The sequence below is a fragment of the Vulpes lagopus genome, chromosome 5 (assembly GCF_018345385.1).
Source record: "Vulpes lagopus strain Blue_001 chromosome 5, ASM1834538v1, whole genome shotgun sequence".
Lineage (NCBI taxonomy): Eukaryota > Metazoa > Chordata > Mammalia > Carnivora > Canidae > Vulpes > Vulpes lagopus.
This window is the reverse complement of record NC_054828.1, coordinates 45517098-45532987: the sequence shown is the minus strand read 5'-3', so window position 1 is coordinate 45532987 and position 15890 is coordinate 45517098. Positions and strand designations below refer to the sequence as shown.

General features: G+C 38.7%; 1 protein-coding gene across 4 annotated transcripts in view; it reads left to right on the top strand.

The window, feature by feature from the left end:
* Window positions 1–15890, top strand: part of USP34 (ubiquitin specific peptidase 34) — a 246821-nt gene that overhangs the window by 24084 nt on the left and 206847 nt on the right. For all 4 annotated transcript variants that reach the window (XR_005987998.1, XM_041756567.1, XM_041756568.1 and 1 more), the window contains exon 2: window positions 14472–14559. Coding sequence is in view for 3 of the 4 variants with exons in the window: in XM_041756567.1 (XP_041612501.1) it covers window positions 14472–14559 (88 nt within the window). In the remaining variant the exon portion in view is untranslated. The remainder of the gene's footprint in view (window positions 1–14471; window positions 14560–15890) is intronic.

The window sequence follows — 15890 nt, the reverse complement described above, 5'->3', positions numbered from 1 at the left end:
CACACACACACACACACACATATAGTTTATAATATAGTATTGTAAATTGTTTATTTTTTTTTTTTAGTAATCTTTACACCCAGTGTGGGGCTTGAACTCATGACCTTGCGATCAAGAGTTGCATATTCTGAGCCAGCCAGATGCCCCATATAATACGGTATTATTGATCATGGTTATCACGCTACCACCTGCTCATACATTAGATTCCAAATATTTAATCATCTTATAATTAGAAGTTTGGACCCTTTGACTAACATCTTGTGCTTAGTTTGATGTAGTCCTACTTGTCTATTTTTACTTCCATTGCTTGTGCTCTTGGTATCCTATCCCAAAAAAAATCACTGTCAAGACCAGTGCCTTTGCTTTTTCCCCGTGTTCCTGGTATTAGGTCTTACAGTCAAGTCTTTAACCCACTTAGAGTTAATTTGTGTTTGTGTAAGATAAAGATCCAGTTTTATTCTTTCACCTATGGATATCTAGTTTTCCCACCATCATGTATTGAGTATTCTTGGCTCTGTTAACAAATATTAGTTGACCATACATGCATGGATTTGTTCCTGGCCTCTCTGTTCTGTTCCTTTGGTCTCTGTGTCTGTTTTTATGCCAACACCATACTGTTTTGATTTTTAGAGCTTTGTAATATAATTTGAAATCAGGAAATGTGATGCCTCCAGCCTTGTTCTGAGGATTGTTTTGTGGTTTTATTTGAATTTTACAACTTTTTCTTTTTAAAGATTTTTTATTTATTTATTCATGATAGACATAGAAAGAGAGAGAGAGAGAGGTGGACACAGGCAGAGGGAGAAGCAGGCTCCATGCAGGGAGCCCACTGTAGGACTCGATCCTGGGACCCCAGGATCGCGCCCTGGGCCAAAGGCAGGCACTGAACCGCTGAGCCACCTGGGGATCCCCGACAACTTTTTAATTCTATAAAAAATTCCTTTGGAATTTTGAGGGATTGCATTGAATCTAAATCTACAGATGGCTTTGGGTAGTATGGGCATTTTAACAGTATTTTTCTGAATCATGAACACATGATATCTTTTCATTTATTTCTGTCTTCAGTTTCCTTCATCACTGTCTTAATGTTTTCAGTGTATAGACCTTTTACTTTCTTGATTAAGTTTATTCTTATGAATTTTATTATTTTTTATGCTATTGTAAGTGGGATTGTTTTATTTCTCAGTTTGTTTTAGTCTGTAGAAATGTGATTTCTAGATGTTGATACTGTATCTTCAACTTTATTGCATTTGTTCTAACAGTTTTTTTTGGTGGAATTTTTAGGATTTCTATATATGAGATCATATCATCTGCAAACAGAGACAGTTTTACTTCTTCCTTTCCAGTCTGGATGCTTTTTATTTTTTCATACCTGATTGTTGTGGGTAGGACTTTCCAGTACTGTATTGAACAAAGAATGGTAAGAGTGAGCACTCTTCTTTTATTCCTTCTCCTTAAGAAGGTAAGCTTTCAACCATTCACATTCAGTAGATGGTTAAGTGTGGGCTTGTCATATATGGCTATTTTGGGTTCATGGATGCAACTCCACCTCGTGTTTGTGTGAAGCTTCCACACACTTCAGACACCAGTAGGTTGTCCAAGAATTCAACTCAATTCTGCTCATTTCTGACACTGTTTACTCTGAGATATTCCATAGATAAAGGGCTCAGTCCCCTCCACTTGAGATACCATTTGTAATCCTAGATTGTTACCTTTACTTCTTATCTGCTGGTTGTAAATCAGACATTCCCACAACCCCCTCATTGGTTTCAATTAATTTCTTAAAACAGCACACAGAACTCAGGCAGCCTATTAACTTACTGCATTACCAATTTATTTTTATTTATTTTTAATTTTTATTTATTTATTTATTTTTTTGCATTACCAACTTATTGCAAAGGATGTTAAAGGATATGAATCAACAGCCAGATGAAGAGATACATAGACTGAGGTCCCAAACAAAGAAGCTTCTGTCCTTGTGGATCTTGGGGTATAGCCTGGTAGCATGGGTGAACTTTCTGGTTCCCCAAACTGGATGCTCTCCAAACCATGCCCTCTGTTTTTTAAAAACATTTTTAAAAATATTTTATTTATTTATTTAATTTATTTGTATATATAATTTTATTGGAGTTTGATTTGCCAACATATAGCATAACACCCAGTGCTCATCCCGTCAAGTGCCCCCCTCAGTGCCTGTCACCCCAACCCCCTGCCCACCTACCCTTCCACCACCCCATGTTGATTTCCCAGAGTTAGATGTCTCTCCTGTTCTGTCGCCCTCACTGATATTTCCATGCAGGAAGCCTGACGTGGAACTCCATCCCAGGTCTCCAGGATCATGCCCTGGGCTGAAGGCAGTGTTAAACCCTGAGCCACCCAGGCTACCCCCGCCCCCCTTTTTTGTTTTAAGTCTTGTTTCCTTTATTTCTGCTCTGATCTTTATTTCCTTCTGTTAACTTTGGGCTTAGTTTGTTCTTTATTAGTTTCTCTAGGTGTAAGGTTAGGTTTGAGATTTTTCTTTTTCTTTTTTAAGATATTTATTTTAGAGAGAGGGAGAACATGCATGCATGAGCAGGGAGAGGGGCAGAAGGAGAGGAAAAGAGAGAATCCAAAGTGGGCTGCCCTCTGAACATGGAGCCTGTTGTGGCTAATCCCACCACCCAAGATCAGAGCTGAAATCAAAAGTTGGATGCTCAACCGACTGAGCCACCCAGGTGCCCCTATTTTTCTTTTGTTTTTTCGTGTTTTGTGAGAGAGAGAAAAAAGGTTGCTGGGGCAGAAGGAGAGAATCTTCCAGCATACATCCTGCCTGGTGGGGAGCCCTTTATGGGGCTTGATCTTACAACCCTGAGATCATGACCTGAGCAGAAACCAAGAGTCAGACACTTAACTGTACCATCCAGGTGCCCCTATTTTTCTTACTGTAGCATTTATCACTGTAAGTTTTCCTCTCAGGATCTCTTTTGGTTCATTCCATTAGCTTCGGTATGTTGTATTTCCATTTTTGTTTCTCAAGATTTTTAAATTTTTAATTAATTTATTTTTTTAATTTTTATTTATTTATGATAGTCACACACAGAGAGAGAGAGAGGCAGAGACATAGGCAGAGGGAGAAGCAGGCTCCATGCACCAGGAGCCCGATGTGGGATTTGATCCCGGGTCTCCAGGATCGTGCCCTGGGCCAAAGGCAGGCGCTAAACCGCTGCGCCACCCAGGGATCCCTCTCAAGATTTTTTTAAGTAGGCTTCATGCCCAGCATAGAGCTCAATGTGGAGTTTGAATTCACAACCCCCAAATCAAGAGTTGGACGCATAGAGCTCAATGTGGAATTTGAACTCACGACCCCAAAATCAAGAGTTGGATGCACATAGGTACCTCTGTCTCTCAAGATGTTTTTTTGATTTCCCTTTGGACAATTTCTTTGACTCATTGGTTGTTCAGAAGTGTGTTGTCTAATACCCACTAGTTTGTGATTTTTTTTCCTCTTCTTACTGTTTCTAACCACAATAGTGTAAAACAGAAAAGATACTTTGTATGATTTCAGTCTTCTTTAATTTGCTATGGCTTATTTTGTGACCTAATCTTGGAAAATGTTCTCTGTGCACTTGAAGAGAAGGTCTGTTCTGCTTTTGGATGTCTGTTTCTGTGTATGTCTGTTTGATCCATTTGTTCTAACATACAGTTCAAGTCCAGTGTTTGCTTTTTGATTTTTCTGTCTGATCTATTCATTGCTGAAAATGGAGTATTGAGGGTCCCCTACTCTTACTGTGTTGTTTTTCTTTCTTTAGTTGTGGTATTTGCTTAATGTGTATTTAGATACTTGAGGTTTACATGAAATATCTTACAAATAACAGTCCATGTTAGGCTGATAACTTTATTTCAACTGCATACAAAACTTCTACCCATTTACAACCATCCCTCAGTTTTGTTTTTGATGTTTCCATTAATATCTTTATATCCTGTGTACATTAAAAAATTGTAGCTATTGTTATTTTTAAGTTTTGTCCTTTAATGCTTTTGCTAGTTAAGTGATTGATACCCCCGTATTACAGTAATAGATTATTCTGAATTTGACCACACACTTACTTTTATAAATGTATTTTATATATAAATATATAATATGTAAATATATAATATAATATGTAAATATATAATATGTAAATATATAATATGTAAATATATAAATATTATATATATAAATATATAAATATATATATATGATTCTATTTAATTGTGACAGTGGGCAGGGGCAGAGGGAGAGAGACACAGACTCCACACTAACTGGGGTTCGATCTCAGGACCCTGAGAACAAGACACTAGCCAAAACCAAGAGTCGGATACTTTGACAGACAGAGCCACTCAGGTGCCCCAAGTGTGTTTTATATTTTCATGTACTAATTAAGTATTCTTTTATATCAGCTTGAAGAATTCCTGTTAGCTTTCTATTAAGGCAGGTGTACTGGTGATAAACTCTCTAGGATTTTTTTTTTTTAAAGATTTTATTTATTTATTCATAGACACAGAGAGAGGCAGAGACACAGGCAGAGGGAGAAGCAGGCTCCATGCAGGGAACCCGACGTGGGACTCGATCCCGGGTCTCCAGGATCACACCCCAGGCTGCAGGCGGCGCCAAACCGCTGCGCCACCGGGGCTGCCCCTAAACTCTCTAGGATTTTATTTTCAGGGGAAAGTCTTTATTTCTCCCTTTCTGAGGGACATCTTTGCTGTGTAAAGTATTCTTCATTGGCAGTTTCTGTCTTTTTCTGTCTTTTTTGGCAGTTTTTTTCTTTCAGCACTTAAGGGATCATCTCATTCTCTCTGGGCTTATAAGATTTTGTTTTTTTTCTGAGAAATCTGGTGATAGCCTTATGTGGGGATTCCCTTGTATGTAAAGAACTTTTTCTCTTCTAGAGATAGTTTTATTTTTATTTATTTATTTATTTTTGAGATAGTTTTATTATTAATATGTATTGGAGATCTTTTTGAGTTGAAATCTTTTGCAGCTATGAGCTTCACGAACATGAATGTCCAAATCTCTAATCAGATTTGGGAAGTTCTCCACTGCTATTTCTTTTTTAAATAAACTGCTGCTCCCCTTTCCCTTTCTTCTGGGTCTCCTCCAAAAATACATGGATTATTTCTCTTAATGGTATCTTATAGTTCCCATAGGCTTTCTTCACTCTTTTTACTTTGGAATGTGTAATTTCAAGATTACCTGCTCTCTACTTCACAGATTTGTTCCTTCCACTTGGTCAAGTCTGCTGTTGTTGCTTTTTATTTCATTTTTATTTCATTCACTGTATTCTTCAGCTATACAACTTCTGTTTGGTTCTTTTTTATAGTTTCTATCTCTTTAAAAACTTCACTTTTTTATGTGTATTGCTTTTCTGATTTTGTTGAATTATCGTTTTGTGTTTTATTGTGGGTCACTGAGCTTCCTTAAAGCAACTATTTTGAATTCTTTATCAGGCAGATTGCAGATCTCTATTTCTTTGGGGTTGGTTACAAAAAATTACTGTTTATTTGGTGGTCTGATATTTCCTTGTTTCATGTTGCCTCAAGTTTTGAGTTGCCATTTTGCATTTGGCAAGATGTTCCCTCGAGTTTTTACTGCCTAGCTTCAGGAGAGCTATACCTTCTCTTAGCCTTGTTGGGGATCTGAAGTTTTTTCAAGATCTTTGCTATGGGTATGCCTGTTTGTCATTTCTTATTTTCTCTTGTAGGGTATTCTTAAGTTAGTATGCCTTCTCTTGACCATGCAAAGCTAAGACAAGTGTGACAGTCTCTTCATTTGCTTTCTGTAGGACAGTGCTGAATTGTCAAGTTTGCGTGCTTTCTCCCAGTTCTTTTTTTTTTTTTTTTTGCTTTCTCCCAGTTCTGAAGAGCCAAGATAGCTTTATGCATTTGCTCACTAGCTATCTATAAATGCTTGTGCTCTCTCTGTCTGCCCTTGGGGTGAACACAGGGAGCTAGCCACAAGGTGAGAGCATGTGTGGGTTAGATGTATAGAGAGTTAGGGCTGATTGTTTACTAATTGGCAGCATCCTCAGACAAGGCAGCTTGTTGGTGGGCTTCCCAATAAAGTCCACATTGCAGTTAGTAGGATCTTTATCCTATTTTATGTCTTCTGAGACCCCTACCGTTCTTCTAGCCACTCCCTTCCCCCTCAGTTATGTAGTGTACCTCATTTATGTAGTGTACCTCAGTATTCTGGGTGGAATAAGAATGAAATGAATCTCTTTGACAGTGTCCCACACAACTGGGAAAGCTCTGTGCTCACTTACACCCAGGGAAGAAATCACAGATTAAGAAGATCTCTCCTGGCACTATGCTGTGGAGACATGGGGGAAAGGGTATGGCAGGTAAAGTCAAACTGGTTTTTTTTTTTTTTTTTTTTACCCCTTTCAATGTGTTCAATATTGGATTAGGTGGGGGCGTTTCTAGTGGTGTGCTGGAACTTTTCCATTGGACTCCCAGATGTTTGTAAAGGAACTGTTGTCTACAGGTGATTGTTAAAATCCTTGTTCTTTGGGAGGAAGATGGTAGAAAATTCCTATTTTGATGACTTCACTCTTGGCTGACATGCTTTATGCCACCCATACTTAGATTTGTCTTTTGTATGGTTATACTAAGGTGGAAATAAACTTTATGTACTAATCGTATCTGTTTTTTTTTCCCCACTTAGCATATGGTTATAAGGTATTGTCTTATTAATGTATCAGTAGTCTGTTGCTTTTTAATGCTCAGTGGCATTCCTTGTGGGGATACGCATGCATGCATTTCTGCGCTCACTCTCATATATGTGTGTATATAAATTGATTCACTGTTGGACACTTGATTTGTTTCTAGTTTAAGGCTCTTTGAATAATTTGTTTTGTTCATTGTACTTTTGTGCTTTGTTTAGTGACCTGCCTGTACTAGATTGTAGCTGCTCTGCAGTTTGTAGTTACTGATATCTCTTTAATTTTTTAAAAAATAAGTAATTCTGTTTTCATTTTTTTTTAAATTTTTTATTATTATTTTTTATTGATTTATGATAGTCACAGAGAGAGAGAGGCAGAGACACAGGCAGAGGGAGAAGCAGGCTCCATGCACCGGGAGCCCAACGTGGGATTTGATCCTGGGTCTCCAGGATCGTGCCCTGGGCCAAAGGCAGGCGCTAAACCACTGCGCCACCCAGGGATCCCTCTGTTTTCATTTTTAAGAATTTTTAGGAGTCATTCCTCAGCAGAATAGCTTAGTGGTCTTGGTGATTGATTTGTTTTTTTAAGGACTGATTTATTTTCTTTTTATTTTTTAAGATTTTATTTATTCATGAGAGACACAGAGAGAAAGAGAGGCAGAGACACAGGCAGAAGGAGAAGCAGGCTCCATGCAGGGAGCCTGACGTAGGACTTGATCCTGGGTCTCCAGGATCGTACCCTGGGCTGAAGTTGGCGCTAAACCACTGAACCACTGGGGCTGCCCTAGGACTGATTGATTGATTTAAAGATTTTATTTATTTATTCATGAGAGACACAGAGATAAAGAGAGGCAGAGACTCAGGCAGAGGGAGAAGCAGGCTCCTCGCAGGGAGCCTGATGTGGGATTCCATCCTAGGTCTCCGGGGTCACACCCTGGGCTTGAAGGTGGTGCTAAACCACTGAGCCACCCGGGCTGCCCTCTGGGACTGATTTAATCTCAAGGTTCTCATCCTCCTCCTTTTCCTTTGCTAGTTGTTGAAGAAACTGCTGATCCTGTGGATCATTCAGACGGAGGTTTTTGAGTCTGAATGTTGCTTATTGTGTCTTTGTGTAATTATTTAATGGGTTTTTCAGTCTATTCTATTTCTGTAATTTATTAGATTTAGAGGCTTCATCAGATTCAGATTAGGTTTCTTGGCAAGACAGCTTCAGAGGATGTGTTGTTGTATTCCATCAGAGAGCACATGTCATGTTGTGATTTTTGTAATGCCAGCAGCCATTGCTATTTTTAGCAATGAATTCTTTAAAATTTCAACATTTGATTTATGATCAATTAGTCTTTTTTTTTTTAAATTTAAGAATCGTAAAAATTTGTGGGGTTTTTTTTTTTTTTTTTTTTTAGAATCATAAAATTTTGTAATTAAAAATGTTTTTGCCTTTATTCACTTTTTGGGAGATTATTTCATACCAGTTGATAAAAAGCTTTTTCCTTTTCTCTTTTTTCTTCTCTTTTCTCTTTTTTCCTCTCTTTTCTCTTCGCTCTTTTTTTCTTCTCTCTCCTCCCGTCGTCTCCCCCACCACCCCCGTCGTCTCCCCCGCCACCCCCATCGTCTCCCCCGCCACCCCCGTCGTCTCCCCCCCCCCCCCCGCCCTCTCCCCCATCCTCTCCCTTGTCCCCTCTCTACTATTTGGTAAATAGTGCCAAAGTCTTTTCACTGATGTATGAAAATACCCATTTCCTCCTGAGTTTACCAACTCCAGGTGTTATTTAAACTTTTTGCAACCTGGTAAGAGAGAAGTAGTTCAGTGATATGTTTGAATCATGTGTGCATCAATTTTCTTTTTTTGACCCATTCTTTTCATTTATTTTCCACTAATCTTTCATTTGAGCTCAGAGAGATTACCCTGCAAAGGCTTCCTAGTTTGCAGTTTTTTTGAAGTTTGCTTTTTTTGTTTTTTGTCATTAGTGTAAATGTTTTAAATCCTCTAATGTATCAGTTCAGGACACTTTAAGAATGCCAGTCTTTATTTCTGCCATTTTCCATGTTGTCTCATATTTTAGTTGAATTTTAAGGCTCTCAAACTAATACATATTTAAAAATTTTTTTCACTTTATATATTTAGATTTATTTGTGTTTATTTCCTTCATTACCATTTTTCCCCTTTTTGTTCCTGTTACTCCCCCTTCCACCTTTTCTTTTGAGGTACCTTTTGTTTTTTTTTTTTTTTTTTTTTTTTTTTTTTTTTTTTTTAAATTTTTATTTATTTATTTATTTATTTATGATAGTCACACACAGAGAGAGAGAGAGAGGCAGAGACACAGGCAGAGGGAGGCAGGCTCCATGCAGCGGGAGCCCGATGTGGGATTCGATCCTGGGTCTCCAGGATCGCGCCCTGGGCCAAAGGCAGGCGCCAAACCGCTGCGCCACCCAGGGATCCCTGAGGTACCTTTTGATTTCTGTTTTTTACTCTTAGATTCAGGCATGGCCTGCCAATGGTAAGTATACATATTTGTCCAAAATTTTATTTCACCCTTCCTCCTGAGGGAGGTTTACCTGGGTATAAAATTTTAGATTGGCCATCATTTTAACATTTTGAAGTTTTTACTTTATTTATTTATTTATTTTTTTATTTTGAAGTTTTTATACTGATCTTTTTATCAGAAGCCTGCCTTTTACTCTTAATTATTACTGCTCTACGTAACATCTTTTTTTTCCTCTGATGCTTTACTAAAATTTGCTATGACAAATTTCAAATATATACAAAAATATGATACCTTTAAGATATTAATAGTTAAATGTTGTTTGACAATAGTTCATCCAAGTTCATAAATGCATAGTATCGTCTTAATTGCTTATATGTATTTACTTGACCTTTTGAGCAGCCTTTTACTTATTTATTTATTTTAAAGATTTTATTTTTAAGTAATCTCTATACCCACCATAGGGTTTGAACCTACAACCCTGAGATTAAGAGTCACATGTTCTACTCAATGAGCCTGCCAGGTACCCTGAATAGCCTTTTAAATGTGTTTTTAGGGCGCCTGGGTGGCTCAGCGGTTTGGTGCCTGCCTTTGGCCCAGGGCGTGATCCTGGAGTCCCGGGATCAAGTCCCGCATTGGGCTCCCTGCATGGAGCCTGCTTCTCCCTCTGCCTGTGTCTCTGCCTCTCTCTGTGTCTCTCATGAATAAATAAATAAAATCTTTTTTTTTTTTTTTAATAAATAAAATCTTAAAAAAAAATAAATTGTTTTTAATTACAGATCTACCTTTAAGGCGACACATTTTAAAGTATTTATGATTTGTGTTTTATAGAATTTTCTGACTGCATCTTGTATTATTATTTAGTGAGTCAAGCCTTAAATTTAGTAGCATCTTTTTTTCTTTTTAAATAATCTTTCTGCCTGGTGTTGGACTCAAATTCATGATCCTTACATTGAGTTACATGCTTCACTGACTGAGCCAGCCAGGAGCCCTAACTCATCAGCTGCTGCTGTTGCTGCTGCTTTTAAAAAGATTTTATTTATTTACTTACTTACCTGTTTTAGAGAGACTGAGAACATGAGTGAGAGGAGGAGCAAAGGGGAAGGGGGAGAGAGAGAATCCTAAGCAGGCTACATTCAGAGTGTGGACCCCAAAGCAGGGCTTAATCATCTGACATTGAAATTGTGAACTGATCTGAAAGCAAGGTTTGGATGCTTAACTGAGCCACCCAGGCACCCCAAGGTTATTTATTTATTTATTTATTATTTAAATTCAGTTAATTAACATAGAGTGTATTATTAGTTTCAGAGGTAGAGTTTAGTATCAGTTGTATATAATACCCAGTGCTCATTACTTCAAGACCCTTCTTAATGCCCATCACCATGTTATCCCAGCCCCCTGACACACTTCCCCTCCAGCAACCCTCAGTTTGTATGTTAGAGTTAAGAGTCTTCTATGGTTTGTCTCCCTCTCTGATTTCCTCTTATTTTATTTTTTTTGTCCCTTCCCCTATGCTCCTCTGTTTGTTCTCTTTCTTTTTCTTTCTTTCTTTCTTTCTTTCTTTCTTCTCTTTCTCTTTCTCTTTCTCTTTCTCTTTCTCTTTCTCTTTCTCTTTCTCTTTCTTTTCTTTTCTTTTCTTTTCTCTCTTTTCTTTTCTTTTCTTTTCTTTCTTTCTTTCTTTTTTTCTTTTTTTCTTCTTTCTTCTTCTTTCTTTCTTAAGATTTTATTTATTTATTCATGAGAGGCAGAGACACAGGCAGAGGGAGAAGCAGGCTCCTCTCAGGGAGCCCGGTGTGGGACTCAATTCCAGGTCTCCAGGATTATGCCCTGGGCCAAAGGCAGGCACTCAACTGCTGAGCCACCCAGGCGTCCCAAGATCTTTTAGTTTTAAATAATTTCTACATCCAGTGGAGGGCTCTAACTCAAAACCCAAGATCAAGAGTCACATGCTCTATTGAATGAGCCAGGCAGTTGCCCCTGTATTAATTTTTATTAAATAATACATGCTTATGTAAAATGTCAAATAGTGTTGCCAGGCTTGTAACAAAAAACAGCAGTCTCTTGTAGCAGTCCCACTTTCTTTCTCCTAGAGGTACTTTCTGTTTTACTCCCCCCACCCAGCTTTTTTTTTTTTTTTTTTAAAGATTTTATTTATGACACACGCAGCGAGAGAGAGGCAGAGACCCACACAGGCAGAGGGAGGAGCAGGCTCTATGGAAGGAGAGTGGGACTCGATCCAGGGTCTCTAAGATCACGCCCCGGGCCGAAGGTGGTGCTAAACCACTGAGCCACTTGGGCTGCCCTCCCCCTAGCTTTTACTTTTATGTGTTTAAATAATAAAAATGTTATTTTTTATAGATATTTTCTTTTATTAATATTTTTTCAAACATTTAATTTTTTTCTTTTTTTTTTGAGTGAGAGCAGAGTGAATGAGAACATAGTGAGGGGGAGAGGGGCAGAAGAAGAGGAAGAAGCAGGCTCCCTGTTGATCAGGAGGCCCTATGTGGGGCTTGATCCTAGGACCCTGGATTATGACCTGAGCTGAAGGCAGCTGCTTAACCAACTGAGCCACCATGCCTCCCCTGTTTATAGACATTTTCCACTGACTTCTATGGAAAATTTGTTGGTCTGTTTTCATCTAATTACGGAAGAAGAGAATAGTATTTTCCTTTGTCACCCCTTTCCAATTATTTTTGAATTAGTATTGTGTATTTGTTACTAATGTCCTGTAAAATACTTACTGCTGATCCATGTAGTATACTGTAGTTACTTTTCCTGTACAGTTTCTTTCATTACTATACTTAGTAGTTGCCAAATATGTATGCATATGTGTTTGCACCTGTAAGCTTGAAGTGTTTTTAAAATCTTTTAGACTAAGTCACATGTAAAGTATATTTAATTCCCTCACCTCTGACCCATCTTACCTAATGTACTTTTACTCCCTTGATCCTGTTTGAACTAGTGTTATTGAGATCTGTGCACAGTTGTCTAACTTGGTTATTCTTTCACATCATCTTGGGGATTTTCTTTAAACGTGAACTTTTTGGTTTTTTTAAAGATTTTATTTATTTATTCATGAGAGACACGGGGGGTGGGGCGTGGCAGAGACATAGGTAGAGGAGAAGCAGGCTCCATGCAGGGAGCCTGATGTGGGACTCGATCCTGGGACTCCAGGATCACACCCTGGGCTGAAGGCAGGCACTAAACCGCTAAGCTACCCAGGGATCTTAAACGTTAACTTCTTTACTTGAGATGCTGTCATTTATCTCTTTCTGTTTTTAACGTCTGAACTCTTAACCGTCTAGCCTTTGCTTAAAAATCATCTCCGAGGGGATCCCTGGGTGGCTCAGGGGTTTCGCGCCTGCCTTTGGCCCAGGGCGTGATCCTGGAGTCCCGGGATCGAGTCCCGCGTCGGGCTCCTGGCATGGAGCCTGCTTCTCCCTCTGCCTGTGTCTCTGCCTCTCTCTCTCTCTCTCTCTCTCTCTCTCTGTGTCTATCATAAATAAATTAAAAAAAAAATCATCTCCGAGAATCTCTTCCTGACTTCTCCATTCTAAGGTGGGTTATGCTTATTTGATACACAATACCCTACGTGATTTCTTCTTGGCATTTATCACTATATGTATGAGTATTTTTACTTCTTTACCTCTTTTTTGTCTTTACTCTTCATCACTAGACTAAGTTCCATGAGGTGGGTACTGTTACCTTTTCACCAGTTGGGTATCTACTACTTGGTGTATATAGAGCTAAAAAACAAAATCTTAAATGAATGCATATATGACTCCTAGGTATTGCAGAGACTTAAAGGTTATGTTATCTTGTTGGACTTTGTCTAGAATGGAATTAGCAAGGTGCCTGGGTGGCTCAGTTGGTTGAGTGTCTGACTCTTTATTTCAGCTTGGGTCATGATGTCAGGGTCCTGAGATGCAGCTCAGTGTCAGGCTCAATGCTCAGCATGGAATATGCTTGTCCATCCCTTTCTCTCTGCTTCTTGGTCACATGCTTGCGTGTGCTTTCTCTAAAATAAAAAGAAAAAATTTTTTTTTTGAAATTTTTACTTGAAAGAGAGCATGAGAGGGAGAGGTAGATTTCCTGCTGAATGGAGAACCTGAGGTGGGGCTCCATCCCAGGACTCTGGGTTCGTGACCTGAGCTGAAGGTGGCAGCTTAACTGACTGAGCTACCCAGGTGCCCCTAAAATAAAATCTGAAAAAAAAAAAAAAAAGTCTGAAAATAATTAGAATGGACTTGGCAAACCTTGGTCCAGTGTACCTGATCTTTCAGATGTTTGTTTTGTAACATGGCCATGCTTGTTTGTTTACACATTATGTGTGGCTCTTTTCAAGATACTATGGCACAGTTACCTAATTGTGCAAGAGACTGTTTGGCCTTCAAAGCCTAAAGTATTTTCTTTCTGGCCTATTAAAGAAAAAATTTGCTGACCAGATCTTCTACACTTAAACATTTTACATTAGAAGATTTATTTGGACAAACTGTAGTTTCTGAAAACCTTTTTCCTTTCTCAATTTAACTGTAGATTCCTTTCATTGTAGTACACATTGTATATGAAATGCCAGTACATGAGTCAAGCGCCAGTCAGGGAATTGAAAGGGAATTTATTAAAGACAAGTACTTACACAAATGTTGGAGGTAAAGAACAAATGGAACCTGGATGACACCCAGAGATGATGATGACGACAACTGTGATAACTGAAGAAGCAGCCAGTCTTCCCAAAAAGGATGGAGAAACAAAGGAAAGCTGGTTGTCAAAATCTGAGAATCACTTAGAATCACTTTGGAGGTGGGCCCTGTGAAGGGGTAGGACTTAAAGAGAGGATGCTGTTCGGCTACCGGTGGTACCTCTAAGAGGAGTACCATGAGATTGCTTATTGGAAGCTGCCACTTGGAAACTGTGCTGCTGCTGAGTAATGCTTTCATATATAGAAAGTGAACATGTCTTTGGTCTCCTCCTGCCTTCTGGTCTTCTAGTGCCATGTAGGCAAGGAGGAAGATCTTAACAGAAAGCCAGCTGGAAATGAAAAATGGAGCTTCCATTTTCCCCAAATATGGGACTTCCAGAGCCCCAGCATCACAAAACATATAACAGAAGGAAGGTTTGAAGTAGACAACACTAGATAGAATAACTGGCAAAGTGTTTTCTCTCTTGCTCCCCCAATACATCTATAAAAAAATATCTGAAAAATTAGCATTTAGTCTAGGCCTTTTTTTTTTTAAGTGTTGGCTTTAATACTGGTTTAGCGTTAATTGTTCCTGATATTAAAACGTGTTTTTTCTACTTTATTTCAGTATCAGATATAGAAGGTGGTGATGGACTGCAGCTCAGAAAGGAACATACTCTCAAAATATTTGCTTATATCAATTCCTGGACACAGAGGTATGCATCTTTAAATACTTTAAAGACTAACTTTGTGAGTTGTGCTTTAAGTTGGCATTGTCATGAAATTTCCCTTTTAGAATGTTGGGTTGTCTATATGTGGTTATTAAATGACAGTTTAATAACTTCCCTTCTTCCCTTCTTCATCATGAGGCCATTCATGGTTTTGTTTTTAATTTGAGAGAGCGAGAGAAAGAGAGAGAGAGACACGCGCACTAGGAGCAGGGTTTGGGGAGGGGAGTAGGGGGAGAGGGAGAAGAAGCAGGCCCCCCCCCCCCCAGCAGGGAGCCAATGTGGGGCTCCATCCGAGGACCCTGGAATCATGACCTGAGCAGAAGGCAGACACTTAACTGACTGTACTACCCAGTGCGCCCCCCCCCCCGACTCCCTCCCATGGTTTTGTTTTTAAAACAGAAAAAAATTTTCTTTAACTCTTGTATTATTTAGAAAGAGCTTTAATTCTAAAAATAATTATTTTGGGCAGCCTGGGTGGCTCAGCGGTTTAGCGCCACCTTTGGCCCAGGGTGTGATCCTGGAGTCCCGGGAGTGAGTCCCATGTCAGGCTCCCTGCATGGAGCCTGCTTCTCCCTCTGCCTGTGTCTCTGCCTCTCTATGTATGTCTCTCATGAATAAATAAATAAAAATATTTTAAAAAAATAAAATAAAAGTAATTATTTTGAGAGATTAAAGAATTTTTAATGGCATAGCTAGAGATCTTTAACAAACTTAGTCTATTAAAAAAAAATCAGTGCTGTGGGAATGGACACTTTGACTCTTCTGAAAGCCACTTGTTACTTATTCTATTTGCATAATAGGTGTATTAGACCAGCTTTTAAGAAATACATATATTGAGAATATAAAGAATAAAAGTTCATTGAACACAGTAATTAGTATAATCAAGAATTTTTTGTTTTTAAAGATTTTATTTATTCATGAGAGACACACACACACAGAGGCAGAGACATAGGCAGAGAAGGAAGCAGCCTCCATTCAGGGATCCCAATGTGGGACTCGATCCCCGGACTCCAGGATCATGCCCTGGGCCAAAGGCAGGTGCTCAACCACTGAGCCACCCAGGCATCCCTATAATCAAGATTTGTAACAAGAGTTTGCAAATTCCTGTTCCCTTAATATGATTTTAGCTGGTCTTGGCTAAAGATTATTTTTACTTATGTGCCTGTCCTATTTATTAGTCCTTATAAAATTTTTATGGGTAAAGAATGTTTGAAGCTTTGTGTGCAATTAGTGAACATGTTGAATGCAACTAATGTAAATGTCCTGAGGCTCACAGTCTTGCTGATCATAGAATTTATCTTCAAATCTCATTTGTT